Source organism: Lipotes vexillifer, unplaced genomic scaffold (genome assembly GCF_000442215.2).
Source record: "Lipotes vexillifer unplaced genomic scaffold, Lipotes_vexillifer_v1.1 scaffold1302, whole genome shotgun sequence".
In the NCBI taxonomy this organism is placed as follows: Eukaryota; Metazoa; Chordata; class Mammalia; order Artiodactyla; family Lipotidae; genus Lipotes; species Lipotes vexillifer.
In genome coordinates this window covers 380007-399121 of record NW_006788595.1, presented here as the reverse complement: position 1 = coordinate 399121, position 19115 = coordinate 380007, and the positions used below count along the sequence as shown (strand labels likewise).

The following is a 19115-nucleotide window of genomic DNA, read 5'->3' as shown; positions in this document are numbered from 1 at the left end:
AGGAATGCATGGATTATGCAGTAACCCTAGCAAGACAAGCTGGAGAGGTATGAACTGAAATCTTTTCAGCCATGATGTGTTGGATGTGGACAGCGTGTGGTTGCCTTGTTAAACAAAACATGTACTTTGATTAATCTGTATTTGTTTTCATTTTATTAAACTTTAGCGGAGTGATACTTTAATTTTATGTCATTTAACTTTTTGTGATGACAGTTGTGAATCTAAAATAGGATGTAAGATTCTGATTTTATACCTAGAAGTCATAACCCCTAAGGATTTATTTTATTTACACTGTGGTTAGAAATATTTAAGAATATCATTTAAGACAGATTGAATGTTTCAGACCATTTCTGCATTTCATCTTTTAGTTTGATTTAAAATGACTTATGCTTTTCCTATTTGCTTACCAAAAAATCTTTTTAGATGGCTCGTGAAGCCCTAAAAAACGAAATGAATATTATGATCAAAAGTTCTCCAGTTGACTTGGTAACTGCTACTGACCAAAAAGTTGAAAAAATGCTTATCTCTTCCATAAAGGAAAAGTATCCATCTCACAGGTATTTCTTATTTCAGTTTCTTGTGATAAAAATGAAATCTAGGTTGGAGTCAGTAGTACTAGACAGAAATTTTGATTTTAGACTCAGTAATTGACTATACTTAATTTAAGCTGAACGGGAATTTATTTGGAGGGTGTTGGGCAGCTCAGGAGCCCTGAGAGCAGGGCTCAGCTGGGAACCAGGGAGGAAGGCAGAGCTGGTTAGGATTGGGTTAGGGTTAGGGTTAGGGTTAAGGTTAGGGTTAGGGTTAGGGTTAGGAGCCATTGCTTCAGATGCTGCTGGTAGACTCACTCCTGACTCTGCTCACTTTGGATATCTTTACCCCATTAGCTCAAGATTACAAATCCTGGGCAAGAACATCTGCTAGCTGAACTGAGATTGTTTGCCTAAGCTCACACTTCCAGGGAGCAGTGAACAGGGGCTATTTGGACTCCTTTATAGTAAGAGGAGTGTTTGGATGCTGGGAAGTTGATGTGGCAAGTGGCTGGCATAGACAAGATTTAAAGTTCAGTTTTATTCTCTATAATGCAAACTTTTTTAGGTGCTAACGTCATGGTAGCTTTAAGGAGTTTGAGAGAAAATACTAAAATCAGGGCTTTCTTTATAGGCACAGAAATATAACCAAAATATTGTCATCATTTTAAGGGCTTAACATTGTCATTCTCTACTTCTTCGTGATCATGCCATTGGCCATTCCTGGTATTTTAGTCACTGAGGAGAAAAAAAATGTTTAAAGCTAAATATATGTCTTCTCAATGAAAAGGTTTATAGCCAAGAGAAAAAGAGATACAAGAAAATTATGATAATGATTATTAGGACTGTTCAGTATTGAATAAAGGACATAAATAAAAAAGAAAGTAGCAACGGAAAGAAGAAATTCAGTGAACTCAGACACCATTTACAGAATTCAACCTGATTACTGTGTAGCGTGTTTTAGGAAAGCATGTAGACACAATAATTTTGGTGGGTGATTTGCTTTCTCATTGACTTATTTAATGTTCTATATATTATTTATTGCTGTATAGCAAGTTACCCTAAAAACTTAGCAGCTCTAGACAGCAAACATTTATTATCTTAAGAGTTTTCTAGGGTCAGGAATATGGTAGTAGCTGGGCTGCATTGTCCTTGCCAGGGTCACGTAACATTATAGTCAAACTGTGGGTCACCTCAGGCTCAACTGGGGCTGAAGGGGCCATTCACTTATGTGATTGTTGGTGACTTAAGTTCCTCATGGGTTGTCTGCGGCAGCTCTTCTCAGTTCCTTACCATCTGGGCCTCTCCACGGAGCAGCTGATAACATGGTGGCCGGCTTCCCCCAGAACAACAGAGGGAAGGGGAGGGAGGAAGAAATAGAGTGAATAAGATGGAAACCTCAGTGCCATTTTGTGAACGAGTCTTCCAAGTTGCATGTTGTCACTTCCATTTTGTTCTATTGGTTAGAAACGAGTCACTAAGTCCAAATTCACACTCAAGGCAAAGGGTGTTAGGCTCTCTACCTCTTGAAGAGAGGAGTATGAGAGAATCTGTGGACTTATTTTTAAAACCTCCACATTTCCTTAGTAAGTTCTCATCTGCAACAAATTCCCTTTTCAGCATGTGTGCCTTCACTTATCCTGGCATTACATTTGAGAATTTCAGATTCTGTTATTTTTCACATGACTTTGTTCCGGGGGAAATAAAACTTGCTCACTTTCATCAGTCTGCAGGAAAAACAATAGAAAAGTGTAGTGTACGGACTTTTGTTATGTTTTATAGTAGACCCTGGGTAGCTGAAGGTTTGAAAATTGTTGAAAGCAATGTAAAGATTCAGAGTTTGTCGTTTTTGTTTTTAGTTTCATTGGCGAGGAATCTGTGGCAGCTGGGGAAAAAAGTATTTTAACTGACAGCCCTACGTGGATCATTGACCCTATTGATGGAACAACTAACTTTGTACATGGGTACGTTTTAAACATTTTAACATTGTAATTACTGTTTGTGTATTAACTGAATGGACTGTTGGATATTTTGTTCACAAACATATATACTTTAGAGGATTGTGTAAATTGTAGAGTAGTTTATAAGTGTATTATGCGTAATTTTCATCAGCTATGGAAGAGGTGATGAACTATTAACGTTATAGACTTGTCTTGTGCAGGGAAGTGCCCTGTTCACCATTCTTTTTCTCACTGTTGAAACCACATAAAAATGTATGCAGGCAACATTGCTGCTTTGAGATCAATTAAGGAAATAACTAACTCATTACTGGGGTGTTGTCTATATAGAATGGGTTCAATCCAGGAGAAAAAAAACTGTTAAAAAGAGCGTGGGTTTTAGGATGTGTGAATTGTGACCTCGAACAAGTTGCTTAATCTTTCTAGGCCTCAGTTTTTTTTTCATTCTGTAAAATGGGCACATTATATGGTACCTGCCTCATAGAATTGCTTGTTCCTCAGTTTTTTTTTTCATTCTATAAAATGGGCACATTAATGGTACCTGCCTCATAGAATTGCTTGTTGATGGGACTCAATGAGTTGTACATTTATATAAGAACTTACTCTAGTGCCTGGCACAAAGTAAGTATATAACTCAGGATATTTAGAAGAAAGCCTGATAGAATTGCCAGTGAGAGTTCAAATGAGTAGCCTAGTTTGGTGGGATGACACATAGTTGTTATACTTGAAGTTACCACGTAACTGTATGTATCTTTACTAATAGAATTGTTAAAGCCATAAAGCTAAGATGTAGAATCGTTTTGTGATGGAATGTTAATGTGGAAAGATGCTCATAATATTATATAACATAGAGAAGATTATAATATAGTGTATAGCATGATCCCATTTTTGTTAAAATTAAAACTATATTCATGGAATTCTACATTTAAATGGTATGAAATGGCATACAGTGCCAAGTGGCCTTCCCACTTCTGACCCCAGCTTCTCAGGACCCATCTCTGGAGGTGACCATTGTTATCAGCCTCTTGTGAATCCTTTCAGAGATGTCTCATGCCTGTAGAAGCATCCTGTATGTATGCATCTGTATATTCTACCCTCCCCATCCCCTACGATTTACACAAAGGCTTGCATACTGTACACACAGTTCTGGGGGAGGAGGGATAAGACTGTTCATATGAAAAAATTTGTAAGCAGTTTTATTATGAAAAAACATGTTTGTTGAAAATAAGTTCTATTTTGATAAATTTATGTGTGTGTGTTTTTTTTTTAAAGATTTCCTTTTGTAGCTGTTTCAATTGGCTTTGTTGTAAATAAAAAGGTATGTTGTTTAAATTTATGGTTGGTAAAATGCCTTGCTCTCATTTTCTGAGAAAGAGTAAATGTGTCTCCATAATAAATTTAGGTTTTCAATTTATGTAGCTGCATTATTTTGAAATAAACTCCAGAACTGTTAAACCTGTCATGATACTTTTTCCAGTGAAGAAAATGTAATGTTTTCTGAGAAGATTTTATAAGGAAAAAATACACACAAATAACTGAAATATGATTCAGTATTTAATCACCATTATATATATGATAGAGTCAGATAAGATAGGCGTTGATGTAGGGTCTAAAATGCTTAATGGAAGAGGTGTGCTTTCAGCTAGGAATGCTTTAGTAGGCATTGTGAAGGGAAACATCAGGAAGTGTAAGGGGCCAAGCAAGGTTAGAAAATGCAGACTATGTTCAGGAACCTATCTAAAGCCCAGTAGAGTACAATCTCTACCTGTTGCATTTCCGTGCTGTTTGGGTATTTGATTGATCAAAATACGAATGATGTTTACTAACATCTTACATAACTGTCTTCAAGGGGTTTGCGATATATTTGACCAGCATGTACACAAGAGAGTTAAGAAATCTCTGAAAATAAAAACACAAATTAGTGCAAATGGAATCTTAGGCACAGGATTGTGTTAATCAGTGAGAACATTCAAAGGGAGATAGGTGAGCATTTCTCATTTAATCAGCCCTGGGCTGTTGAACTCCCAGTTCAGTGCAAAAGTTACATGTGTGAACAGATAAAGGTAATATGTGGTGGAACTGTAAAAAAAAAAAAAAAAAAATTCACGCGCACACACACACACACACACACACACACCCAATGGGGGGGAATTGAAAAAAAAAAAAAAAAAAAAATACTATGAAAGCATGAAGAGGGTGTAACCAATTCTGCCAAGAGTAGTTTGGGGAAATCTTCATACTAAATTGAAGGGGTCTTAGAATTTGGTCATGTGAGTTGGGTCATAGCAAATTAGGGGTTTGCCAGATAAAGAAGAAAAGGAAAGCATTTTAATAAGAAAGAACAGTTTGGAGAAGAGCATGATGTGTGTGGGGAACGGTGAGATGTTCATTGTGAGCAAAACTCTGGAAATGGCAGGAGCAGAACCAATGAGGTGAGTTAGTTGTGGTCTTGCCGTGAGGCACTGTGGCCTGTCCATGTCAGAACATTTAGATTTTGTTTTTAGGTGGTAGGAAACCAGTAGAGGTTTTTAAGTGCAGAGTGACAGATAATTCCAGCAATGTAGAGGTCACACCAGAGGGGCAGGTGATTCTGAACTCAGATGGAGGTGGGGAGAATGGCTGAGGAAATGCCAAAAATCAGGAAGTGTTTTCAAGATAAAATTGGAAGGAAGTGACTAATGGGGAAGGAATGAGGTGTGAATGATCAGGTAGTGAGTGAGTTTGACCTCCTCAATTGAGGTTTCTGCAAGCCTGGGTTCTGAAGCACAGCTACTGACCTGTGAAGATGGGGTTGGTGGGAGCCACAGTTAGAGAGGTAGTTGAATTTGTGGACTGGAAAGAACAAACCTGTAAGAATCGAGAGAGCTTAAAGGGAAATGGAAGAAAAGGAAGAATGAAAAACTCTGAGCAACACAACTTTTAGGGGTTAGGCAGAGAAGATCATAAGAAACTGTGACACCAAGACGGATCAGTGAGTGTAGTAGGAGGTCTAGGAGAATACTGCCAGGAACACGGAGTATGGGATTAACTGGTGATGGTCAGCAGTCTCCGAATCTTCAGAAGAGGCATTTGGTCAGCAAGAGTGCATTGATGATCTCTTTGCAAGGAGTTTCAGGAGATGCGTGATCAGGGAAGAAGCCAAATTGTAGTGTAGTAAGAGAATGGGAGATGCAAAGTCTAGACCACTCTTTGGCAGCGAAGAGAAAAAGAGAAGGTAATGTTTTGAAGGTTTTGTGAGGGAGGAAGAAATTTGGCGAGAGTCCCGGAATGGAAGTCCAAGAGAGGAGAGGTCAGTTGATGGAGCAGTTTTTCAGAGAAGTTTAACAGGAGGAAGGATTCACCCTAGAAAACAGGAGCGACCTGTCTTCATCTGAGGCTGGAAGGAGAGAGGTCAAGGTGGCTGCCCTTAAATTTAGAAATGGATGAGACAGGAGTCAAATGTTTAGGTCTGATGACTTCTTTCCTCTGACTAAGCTGGGAATTAGCATTTTAAATATCCCACGGTTTAGCCATTTGAAAACATAATTAGTATACCAGATTTTCTTGTTACTTTCTTAGAAAAAGTATGGATGACATGAGAAAGAATGCTCAGGTTTGGTAAAGGAAACTTGTTTTCCTTCTGCAGATGGAATTTGGAATTGTATACAGTTGCATAGAGGATAAGATGTATACTGGCCGGAAAGGAAAAGGTGCCTTTTGTAATGGTCAAAAACTGCAGGTTTCACACCAAGAAGGTAGGTTTATCCTCTAATTTTTGGTGTGATTGATATTATCTTCTTTTTTTTTTTTTCTCAATCATTTTAAATAAAAATGTTCCCTAGGAGCCAGCTGGGCCAAATGATTAACGTGTCCTTGAGGAGAGTTGTGGTATAGTGGGGCCTGTAGCTCAACAGTGTGGTAGAAGAGCCAGTGGACTCGCTGTCTGTGTTTGTATGCTGTTGTTTTTGAATGTTAACCTGTAGAGCTCTCCAAGTGTTAACTGATTCATAAATTGTGTCTGTTTTCTCTGTACTTTTAAATTGTGACTGCAATTTTGGATGTAGTAGTGGAAGCAGGGGAAGCAAGTGCGATGGAGCAGAAGACACTTGAGGCTTGCCTTTTGTCAGGGGCTGGGGAGGAAGATGAGGAAGAATGACTCTCTGCCCTCATGACGTTCATGTTTTATTGCTTCAGCCACTGCATCTCAAATTCTTTGTAGAATTCCTTTGTTCTGATGCCATTGGGCCCAGTTATTAGTAAACTGAGGGGGAAAAGGCACTTCAAGTTGGGAAACATGAAAAGCGAGGCATAAAACTATTATATATAGGATGCATAAACAACAAAATTCTACTGTATAGCACAGGGAACTATATTCAGTATCCTGTGATAAGCCATAATGGAAAAGAATAGGAAAAAGAATACATATATATGTATAACTGAATCACTTTGCTGTATAGCAGAAACTAACCCAACATTCAGTTATACATATATATTATTATTTTTCTTATTCTTTTCCATTATGCTTTATCACAAGATATTGAATATAGTTCCCTGTGCTGTACAGTAAGCCTTGTTGTTTATGCATTCTGTATATAATAGTTTGCATCTGCTAGTCCCAAACTCCCAATCCTTCCATCCCCCTTGGCAACCACAAGTCTATTCTCTATATCTGAGTCTGTTTCTGTTTTGTAGATGTGTTCATTTGCGTCATACTTTAGATTCCACATATAAGTGATATCATATGGTATCTTTCTCTTTCTGATTTACTTCGCTTAGTATCATAATCTCTAGGTCCATCCATGTAGCTGCACATGTCATTATTTCATTCTTTTTTATGGCTGAGTAATATTCCATTGTATGTATATACCACATCTTCTTTATCCATTAATCTGTTGATGGACATTTAGGTTGTTTCTGCGTCTTGGCTATTGTAAATAGTGCTGCCATGAACATAGGGATGCATGTATCTTTTCAAATTATAGTTTTATCTGGATATATGCCCAGGAGTGGGATTGCTGGATCATACTGCAACTCCATTTTTAGTTTTTTGAGGAACCTCCGTACTGTTTTCCATAATGGCTGCACCACTTTACATTCCTGCCAATAGTGCTACCATTTAATTTTAATTTTTGTGGTTTTCAAATCTATACATAAATTATTTCATTTCTAGATTACACTTTTTTTTTTTTTTTTTGCGGTATGCGGGCCTCTCACTCTTGTGGCCTCTCCCGTTGCGGAGCACAGGCTCCGGACGCGCAGGCTCAGCATCCATGACTCACGGGCCTAGCCGCTCCATGGCATGTGGGGTCTTCCCAGACCGGGGCACGAACCTGTGTCCCCTGCATCGGCAGGCGGACTCTCAACCACTGTGCCACCAGGGAAGCCCCCTAGATTCCACTTCTAAAACAAATATGCAAGACGTTTGCTCGTTTCCCACTAGATGTGTCATGCATGCAGGCAGATTGGTTATATTCTGTACTTTTGTGGGGGTGGTCTAAGGAGCTAGACTCTTTTTGATGATTATAAAAATGATGATAAAATAACTAAAAGAGATAATAAAATGATAAGTATTTTAATATTTAAAGCCTTAGAAAGAAACAAATATGATACAACTAGGAAGAGGAATAAAAATGTCCAATTTTTTCTGAGTTACAAGTGTCAAATTTTTTATCAGAATTCTTATTAATAAACTCTAATGATTATTTAAAAACATTTTCTTTTAGATGTTACCAGATCACTTTTGTTGACAGAGTTAGGCTCTTCCAGAACACCAGAGACTGTGAGAATTATTCTTTCTAATATGGAAAGGCTTCTTTGCCTTCCCATCCATGGGTAAGCTCTTTTCACTTTCTTCCTAAAGTTGAACATTCTATGTTAACATTATAGATAATTTGACATTCTAAGGAATGAATTTTTCTTTAGAAATGAAATTTTTAATTAATAGACATGGGATCAGTACCATAGTTCTAATTTTATAATGTAATTTTTAAAACTTTTATTTGAAAATAATTTCAAATTTAACAAAATTTTCAGAAATAAAAAACTACAAGAAACAGTAGTATACAGTTTATCCAGATTCACCTATTGTTAACATTGTACCCCGTTTGCTTTATCATTTTATCATTCCTTCTTTTCTCTGTCTCTGTCTCTCTCTCTGTCTCTCTCTGTGTATGTGTGTGTGTGTTTGTGTAAATATACTCCTTTTTTTCCCTGAACTATTTCATGGTAAATTATTTAGATCATGGCTCTTTACCCCTAAATACTTCAGTTTGTTATTTCCTAAGAATAAGGATACTGTCTTCCATAACCACAGTACAATTATTGACTTCATGAATTTGCTCTTTATCTAGTCTACCATCCACATACATATATAGGTTTGTCAGTTGATCTAATAATGTCTTTTTAGCATTTTTCTTCCTCCAGTGCAAGATTCAATCTAGGGTCAGTATTATGTTTAGTTGCCATGTCTCTTTGGCCACCTTTAATCCAGAACATTTCCACAGCCTAAGTGATTACCCACTTCCTCTAAGTTTTCAAGTTATTTGCATAGAGGTATACAAAGTAGAATCTTATAGTTTATTTCTGGCCTCTGTACAGTAGTTATTTCCCCCTTATCATTTCTTACTTTGTATATTTGTGCTTTCTTCTTCTTTTTAAAAAATCTTGATTAAGTTACTTGGTGGTTTGTCTATTTTATGTTTTTTCAAAGAACCAGGATTTTGCTTATTAATCTGGTCTACTGTTTTTCTCCTCTGCTTTATTATTTTCATCATTGTGCTTTCTTTTTCTTCATTTTGTTGTTTCCTTTTTTTTTTCCTTTTTAAGTAGAGAATTTATTTTTATGCTTTGATTTTTATTGATGTAAGTATTTAGGCTATGACGTTTTATCTGATTACTGCTTTAAATGTATCCCATAGATTCTGATGTGTTTTCATTTCAATTATTTTTCACAAAATTTGTTACTTCTGTTTGTGTTTCCCTTTTCACCCAAGAGTTGTGTTCTTAAATTTCCATGAGGAAATGACTTTTTTTGCTTTTTTAATTTCATTTTTAATTTGTAGTTTTATTACATTGTAATAAATATATATTATGGAGCTTTATGTTTTCTTTGTGCCCAGTATATGATCAGTTTTTGTGGAACTCCCATATGCACTGAAAAAAAAGTACATTCTGTATTGTACTTTGATGTTTGAACTTGAAATCTGCTTTGACATCAGAATTGTGCCTGGTAAATCTTTGTCCACTCTTATTTTTAGTCCTTTTGAATCACTGAGTTTTAAGTGCATCTCTTGAATATAGCATAGAGTGGAGTTTTGCTTTATAATCAATTTAAAAATCTTTTTTCTTTTCATAAAAAAGTTAGGCTTACTCATTTATTGATATGACCGTTTTGTTTGGTCTCAATTCTGTTGTATTATCTTACATTGTAATTACTTTGTATATTATGTTACTGTATTTATTTGGTGTATCCTGCTTTTTTTCTTTTTAGAAATAGAAATTTATGAAAGGTTCAATTTTATTCTAGTGGGTTTCTTTTATATTAAAACTCTTTATAATGCTCTTAATATTCTCTTTTCTTACTTGACCATTTACTCTCTGTAAAGGCTCCAGAACGTTTTGGCTTCCACCTGTTACCTATATGACATTCAATGATTTTACTCTACTTTCCTCTTTTTCTCTCCCTTTTCATCCAGTTTTTTAAGTTGCATTCTTTCTACTTTGTCAGACGTATTATTATTACATAATTCTTTCACCCATGGTCCCATCCTGTGGTCTTAGTTTTTGACTTTATAAAATGCTCACAGTCCTTCCATGAAGTTTTCCTGGTGTCAAAAGTTCATAAATAACAGAATTAAAACCAGTGAATCACTGAAGTATAATTAGTAAAAGTTTATTGTGCACACACCAAAAAGACAGTTTGCAAACCAGGAACACCCTGACCAAAACATGAAATGAGGCTCAGGCATATATTGTTATAAAGCAGCTTATAAAGTGAGAAAGCACTATTTATTCTTCACAGTGATTGGCTGTAATAGAATTTTTTTAAATGATAGAGAATTGATTAGTGGTTACCTCATATCAACCTTGAGAAACAACTTAAGTTTTGCTTGTCATTTCCAGAAGCATAAGCAAGAAATGACCCAGGTTGAGTTAGTTTTGCAAAATATGCCAAATTAAGCTTTGTTTGCATGACTAAACTGGTTTTGTCTGCTCAGGGAATTTTCAAGGCTGGTCTCTGTTTTTGATTTAACACCAATCACCTTTAGATTAGATGAAGCTCATCTCTTAGTAGATGCCTTGAGAAGGGCACACGTACACAGTATTCCATGAGATCTGGCACATTCCAAACGGTTTTTCTGTGGTCTTGAAACGTGAAGGACAGCTTGGCTGGATAGAACATCCTTAGTGAAAGAAAGTATAAAGTACATTTCTTTTTTTTCTTTTTTTTTAGAAATTTATTATTTATTTATTTATTTTTTGCTTCGTGGGTTTTCTCTAGTTGCGGTGAGTGGGGGCTACTCTTCGTTGCGGTGCGTGAGCTTCTCACTGCGGTGGCTTCTCTTGTTGCAGAGCACGGGCTCTAGGCGCACGGGCTTCAGTAGTTGTGGCACGTGAGCTCTAGAGCGCAGGCTCAGTAGTTGTGGCGCACGGGCTTAGTTGCTCCAAGGCATGTGGATCTTCCTGGACCACGGATCGAACCCATGTCCCCTGCGTTGGCAGACGGATTCTTAACCACTGCGCCACCAGGGAAGTCCTGAAGTACATTTCTTAAAAATGCTATTACAGGGCTTCCCTGGTGGCACAGTGGTTAAGAATCTGCCTGCCAATGCAGGGGACACGAGTTTGAGCCCTGATCCAGGAAGATCCCACATGCCGTGGAGCAACTAAGCCCGTGTGCCACAACTACTGAAGCCCGCGTGCCTGGAGCCCCTGCTCCGCAACAAGAGAAGCCACCGCAATGAGAAGCCTGCGCACCGCAATGAAGAGTAGCCCCCGCTCGCTGCAACTAGAGAGAGCCCGTGTGCGGCAATGAAGACCCAACACAGCCAAAACTAAAATAAGTAAATAAATTAAAAACCCAAATTAAAAAAAAAATGCTATTATACTATTGCCTTGCTTTGTATGTTATGAGAAATCTGATGCCAATTTAATCTTCTTGGCTTTTAAATTATTTCATTTTTTACTTGGAGGCTCTGAGAAAAATTTTTTTCTTTTAATCTTTCATGGCTGACACTTTTATGAGAGTGTATCTTAGAATTGCTCATTCTGGTATGTTTTCTCCCTATAACAGGTAGATTCATATCTTTTTTTTTTTCTGGGAAGTTTTCTTGAGTTTTAGTTTTAAGTATTAGTTCACTTCTGCTGTTTTCATTTTCTTCTTCAGAGACACCAGCAGGAACATTAAATCTTCTTTGTTTCTTCCCTTTCAGCCACTTTCTCTCCGACCCATTTTACTTCTTTTATCACTTTTCCTCACTGCCCTTTATTAAGTTTTCATTTGCATCTGTTCTCTTTAGGGGACCTCGCAATTTAGTCTTCTTTTCTGATAGAATTTTGTCTTTTTTGTCCCACTTCTTTTCTGAGTTCAGTCATCTCTTGTTTCATTTTTTCCTTGTTTTATTTTGTTTTGTTCATTTCTGTGCTTAATTTTTTGCAGAGACACTTGATGAGTCAAAAAAACCCCAAACACTTTTATTAGCAATGTCTGATGTTTCACAGTAGATTTGTGTGGATGTGTCTACTTTCTCTGTTTCTGTTTACTTTGCGATCTGGGTTCCTGGTTTCAGAGCTCCTTATCCTGTCAGTTCTACCCTTCTATATAGGTTTTGTTATGAATTTCTGTTAAGTGGTGGTGGGAGGTGAGGATTGGTATGTCTTGTTTCTCTTTCATTTCTCAGGATCTTTAATTTTTTCACTCTTAGCTCCTGCTTTTCCTTCACTTTGTCCCAAGAGATACCACCTCCTTTTATTTTAAATTGAAGTATAATTATATATTAATTATAAATGACATTTATGAAGCAAAGTAAATCATTATGGGTCAATTTCCTTTGTGTAATTTTTTGGGATTTGTTTAATGAAATGCACTGTATTTGTTTACTTTAATGATGTTTTCTGGTATCATGCTTTAGGGAATAATTTCTTCATAAATATAGCTACTATTTTTTGAGGCTCTTTTATATGCTAGGCCCTCTGCTAGGTGCTTTACGTCTGTTGTTTCTAATCATTGCAGCCATAGCCAAGGTAAATTGGTATCTCCATTTTGATGACAAGAAAGCTAAAACTTGAAGAAGAAACTTTTTCAAAATTATAGTTTTTAAGCAACTGAGTAGGGGAGCAAACTCAAATCTTTGTGATTCTGAAGATAGTTTTTTTTACTCTATACCATCCTAGCTGTATCAGACTAACATAGAATTCAGGACACATATGCAAAATCTAGACCACAGCCTCAATTATTTGGTAATTAATAATATTTAGTAATATTTGTCCATAAAAGAATATGCTTTCTGATCAAAAGACCTCTTGACTGAGAGCCATTGATACACATCAAAAGTAGACAGAAGCATAGCCTATATGCTGTGCTGGAAGAACAATGCCTAGCATTGTTCTTCCAGCCTAGGGTTCTATGTTTGAATAGAATACCAAGAGATAATTTGTGAACGATCTTGGTATTTTCTTTCTATGACATGAGATATGAACTATCACATACCCTTGAGAAAAGGAGGAAAATACACCATTATTTATAAACTAAAAAAAGCCACTAAAGTTAATTTGGGTTTATATATTTGGAAAGCAGTCAAACACCTATGGAAGTTTATTGAGGTTGCTAGTTCTTTCTTAAATTTGATATATAGTAAGAATATAGGCAGTAAAATGTATTTGAAATCAAGGGCATCATGTAATTCTGATCCTTTTTTTAAAAAAAAATTGCTTTGGCATGAAGGATGTACTCAGGTGCAGTACTTTTTTATTTTTAAGAAACAAAACAAATACCACATTAGTCGTCAATTTCCCACTATTTCTTTTTTTAAAATTTTAATTTTATTGGGGTATAGTTAATTTACAATGTTTTGTTAGTTCAGGTGTACAGCAAAGTGATTCAGTTATACATATACATATATTCATACTTTTTTGGATTCTTTTTTCATATAGGTTATCTCAGAATATTGAGTAGAGTTTCCTGTGCTATACAGTAGGTCCTTGTTAGTTGTCTGTCTTACATATAGTAGTGTGTGTATGTTCATCCCAGTGTGTGTATGTTCATCCCAAGCTCCTGATTTATCCCTCCCCACTGCGTCTCCCCTTTGGTAACCATGGCTTGTTTTCTATATCTGTAAGTCTGTTTCTGTTTTGTAAGTAAGTTCATTTGTTTCATTTTTAAAAATTAGATTCCACATATCATATGATACCACTCATATGTGGAATCCCCTTACTTTTTTAAAAATAAATAGTGAAGGAACTCAGTGAACAGACCTGACTGCTTTATTTTCAGAGGTTTAAACAACTAAAAAGGAAGCTTGAGTAAAACCCATTTGAAAGTAGTAACTTACAGACATGATGACCTCTTTTTCTTAAACATTTCAGTGTGTATATTTTTGATAAAAGGGGCATTCTTTAACATAACCACAATTACTAAAATCAGGAAATTAAGTTTGATACATTATCTAATATAGTGACTTAATTCATATTTTGAAAGAATTCTAATCCAAGATCCAAGCCAGGATCATACACTGCATTTAGGTGCCATTTCTCATCAATTTCTTTGAATCTGGAGCAGTTGCTTAGTCTACCTTTTATGACCTAGGCATTTTTGAAAAACATAGGGTAATTATTTTATAGTATGCCTTTTGATTTGAATTTGTTGGGTTTCCTCATGATTAGATTTGGGTTATGCATTTTGGGCAGGAATGCTACAGAAGTACTGTTATTTCCTTCTCAGTGCATAATATCAGGAGGCACTTGGTACCTTTTTGTCCCATTATTGAATATTAACTTTGATCACTTGGTAATGATCTTGCTATCTTTCCCATTGTAATTATTGTGTATCTTATAGGGAGATACTTTGATATGTAAATATCATTCATCCACTCATTTTAGCGTTTACTGATGATTCTTTCCTGAATCAGTTATTATTATAATGGCTAATAAAGTAATGTCTGTACTTACCTTAACTTGATATATTTCCAAGGAAAAGCTACTGTGAGAAGGCAAACCTGAAATAATCTTTCCAGGCAGGCCTAGATCTAAGCAGAGCCCACCAGTGCTGTTATCTCTTTGGTCACGTGTACTGATGCCCATGCAGTTGGGGGTGACCGGGAGTACATTTTCACCCTTCTATAAACTACTTGTATTGTGGGGCTGTTGTCCCTGGGTTTAGACCACAATGAATATACATGCATGCCATAATAGTAGAATTATAGCATTTTCTTCAGTTTTTTTCCCCAAAATATCCTTGTTTTAAAGTTTATATTATAAATGATTGCTTCATAAGGATTAGTTTTGTCATTTATATAGTGCATCATGACTGTTGCATCAGTCAACACTTATAGGAAACTGAAGTTAAGGAGGAGTGCCTTATTTGAAATAATTTCTTTTTCTATCTTATTTTAAAATGTTATTTGTTAGGATCCGAGGTGTTGGAACAGCAGCTCTTAATATGTGCCTTGTGGCAGCTGGAGTTGCAGATGCATATTATGAAATGGGAATTCACTGCTGGGATGTAGCAGGTGCTGGTGTTATTGTGACTGAAGCTGGTGGAGTACTCTTGGATGTAACAGGTAAAATTATGGGACAGTAAAGCATTTTTCTTTCCATATCTGTTGGACCTTCCTGTATATATGGCTTTTTTCCTTTAATGTTTGTTACATGTTATACCTCGGCTCTTAAGGCAAAAAAAGCCATGTAATTTTCTACACAATCAAAATAACAAACATTGGGAGATAGAGGCAAGGATAAGAAGCTAATGGTAGCATGGGATTAATAATGATAAATGGCTTAGCCTCTTCAAATGTGAGTATCAGGAACTCTGAGAGGCTATAGAAAAAGCCTAGAAGGTCACTGAATCTGAGAATTGTACCAAGAATTCTCTGAATGGTGACCATGGTGGTGGTTGAACATGGACTTCCTCCACCATCACTTTCTGCCTTGAGCCTAGAGGGGCTACGTATTTCCTCTGCGCTGGTGGTGAGATTTTTAAAAGTAAGAGTGAACCTGGGTTAAAATAATTCATCAGTGGCCTGGGAGAAAAGCAGCAAAGTATTAAGGAAATGGGAAGGAGAGTGGTGTGAAGATGCATTGGAGTCAGATTTTCTGTCCATAGATTCCCAAACATTAAAGAGGTAATAAGAGTAATAAAAAGAAGAAATAGAACACACAAAAGGTGAAATAGAGAAAAGATGACATTTTCCAGACTAGTGTGATTGAGATACCAGTTCCTTCCACAACTGGTATTTACTAAAAGAAGGTGCTTAGAAACTCATTTATGTATTATCAAAGCTTAAACATTATGGTTATGTGACAGCATAGATCTTTTTAAAGATAGTCGAAAGTATTAAAATGTTATGATTGACCATAGTACATATTGCTATGCAAGTTTTATAGGAATTACTTTTGTACAGGATATAACCATGTTCCATATTTGATTTTAGGTGGACCATTTGATTTGATGTCACGAAGAATAATTGCTTCAAGCAATAAGACATTAGGAGAAAGGATAGCCAAAGAAATTCAGATAATACCTCTTCAAAGAGATGATGAAGATTAATTCTAACAGCTTCACACATTCAATCACAGTTGCATCTCTCCAGGTTTGCTGATGGTGTTACAAAATTCAGGACATCTGTTTCACTTGAATAATATGATTGGTTTAAATTGTCTTTGATGTCCAGATTAAAAATTGCAACTTGTTCTGTATTTTACTAAGAGTAGGTATTCAAGAATAGCTGAAATGTTTGTTTCATTGTTTTAAAAATTTTTGCGTGTTAAGAATGTACTTTGGGAAAAATATGCAGGCAGTTGATGAGACAGGTATCACATCAACTGAAATAGTCAGTTAGCAATTTAGAGTTTCTAAGTATTTATGAGCCTCTGAAATTTTGACTTAACTATTTATGTGCGTATGCATTCTTAATTAGAAAGTTAACTTTTTGGAAAAATTTTTTTCTTTAGTTCCAAAAGCCACACTTAACTAAATTTGTAAGAAGTATATAATGAGTACTTCCTAGAACCAAGGTTTCTTTCTTTGCAGAGAACCTTGTTTTATTAATCAGTGTAGCACCAAACATGGTACCTGTTAAATAGTAGGCAATCCAAAAATAAGCACTGAAAGAATTAATATTTTAAAGGTAGCAATTCCTAGTTGCTGCATAAAGTAATGAGCTCATCATTCTGTAATTTTACTTCAGGTTTGGAAGTAGAAATTATCTAGTCATCCTTTTTATATTTCACATTACCATTCCTTTTAACATTCACATTACCATGCCATTTCAATTAACTGTACCTATACGTCCTGATACATTTCAATTACTGTACCTCCTGATATCATTTGTTATTGTGGGCATTTCTGCAGTTTACATGTTTTTCAAAACACTGCATTGCAGTATTTGTTTGGATTTCTTTAAAGTCCATATATAAAAGAGAAGAAACAGTTTCAGAAAAGCACTTTCATCAGGTATCTGATGTAACTAGATACTGTATGACACTTTACTAAACTCAAAATTCATGTTTTCAAGATGATCTGGCTGAGCACAGGACCCTGGCAGATATACTGCATTGTTAATATTGAACTATTTCTTTCTTCCTAATCTCCTTATTTACCTTTGTTGATTCTATTCAGTGTTAAAATATTCCTTAATAGTCTTTGGCTTCTCAAACTCAAAAAGAAAATTGTTCTGGTTCATGATATTTTTAAAAGAATAACTTATTGCTTAGCCTTGTCCTTTGACACATGAACAGTATTAAGTTTTGTTATAGGCTCATGTGAGCCTTATATTTGATGAAAGGAGAAGTGCTTCTATAAAGTTTTCAAGACAGGATTTTTTTTTTTAATTGTCGTGCACATCTAATACATTAAATATCTATGAACCTAAGATTTGAGTATTATAATTACTGTATTTGTACTGTTGGTCACATGCATCTCATACTGTATTATTCTAAGACAGGTTGTTTTTCAATTAAATATATTGTGATTAAGAATATGATCATGAATAAAATTTTAACTAAAAAGTATATATATGTTATAGTCAGGGTTATATATAGTCTTCCCAAATGTGTACACACACACATACACACACACATACACACACACATAAAATATACACACTTGAACACCCCTCCTTTTTAAAATGGAAAATGAGCTCATTCTATCACGTACTTATGTGTGAAGTGTTCTTTGGATTCATTATGAATTACTAGCTATTCCTAGAAATGATTTACAATGTCTGGGTCAGTAGTTTGCCTGTGATATATATCATTTTGACTCAGTTGTCCTTCATTTCAAGATCTAATCTAGAGCCTAAGATACAATGTTTAAAGAAAGAAAAAATAATCATTTCAAATTGTTTCTATTTGCTTGAAGTTCATAACCCCCTATCTTTACCCTGCCTCATTTGGAAAAATTAATTCTTTTGTTATCCAATTAATACATACACATAGTTCAAAATTTCAAATAATATACAGAGCTCAGAAGGAAAAGCGACATTTTCCTATCCCATTCCACCTCACCCCTAAGTTGATCTCCCCAAACTCTTTAAGTAGTTTCTTTTGGTATTTACCTCCATCTTAAAAAAAAAAAAATAGATAAACGTATTCTGTTACGTCTTTATTTATTGACTTTATTAATTATCTATTAACATGCTATTATGGAAGATGAGGATTTTGTACTCTTAACTCCATGAATTACTTTCAGCTCCTCCTTTCTATTCTTCTAGTATAGTGATATCTATTATTTGTTGTTGTTGTTAAATTTATATTCAGTGTTTAACTTAGGACTTTTATTCACTGCTAACTAGTAGTGTGTTATGATTACATTTTCTTTCCTGTGCAACTTTTTGTTCTTTCTGAAGTTGACAAATTTTCCACAGGACTGTAAGAGCTTTTTGTTTTCCATTTGTTCAACCATAATCAGGTATTCTCTTCTATTAGTACAATTTTCTTTTCCTCTTGAAGATAGATGTTTTGGGACCCTTTTCCTCTTCTTCTAGTCTGATGGGTTCCTGGCTAGATATGCTGCATGGCAGTCTTTCTGGGGCTTCCCTTTGCTTCTAGAAGATAGCAGAAGAGAGTATCTTCCTGACCTTGGTAGACAAAGAACTGGTAAATAGGACACAAAAAGCATTATGCATAAAGGAAATAATTGATTAATTGGGCTACATTAATATTAGGAACTTCTACCAACAAAACACAGCAGACAGAGGGCAACCCACAGAGTTTGTAATACATACACCTGACAAAGTATATCCAGGGTATATAAATAACTCTTACAATATCAAGTTCCAGCAAACCCCGGATGATACCAAGGGTTGATAAGGATGTGAAGCACCTGGCCGCCTCTATCAGTCCAAAGGTTCTGCCCTTTTTGAAGTGGCCAGTGATGTTCTAATTTAAAGAAGCCAGATCTTTTATGCTATTAATTTACTTGACCTCTCTGTAG

General features: G+C 35.7%; 1 protein-coding gene across 1 annotated transcript in view; it reads left to right on the top strand.

Annotated features, from left to right (window-relative positions):
- The window catches only part of IMPA1 (inositol monophosphatase 1), a 19569-nt gene extending 3340 nt beyond the window's left edge, over positions 1-16229 (top strand). The window contains exons 4-11 of the mRNA XM_007461698.1: positions 3-47; positions 424-557; positions 2390-2494; positions 3761-3806; positions 6114-6222; positions 8191-8299; positions 15092-15243; positions 16114-16229. Coding sequence (XP_007461760.1) covers positions 3-47; positions 424-557; positions 2390-2494; positions 3761-3806; positions 6114-6222; positions 8191-8299; positions 15092-15243; positions 16114-16229 — 816 coding nt within the window. The remainder of the gene's footprint in view (positions 1-2; positions 48-423; positions 558-2389; positions 2495-3760; positions 3807-6113; positions 6223-8190; positions 8300-15091; positions 15244-16113) is intronic.
- Positions 16230-19115: the final 2886 nt, after the last annotated feature.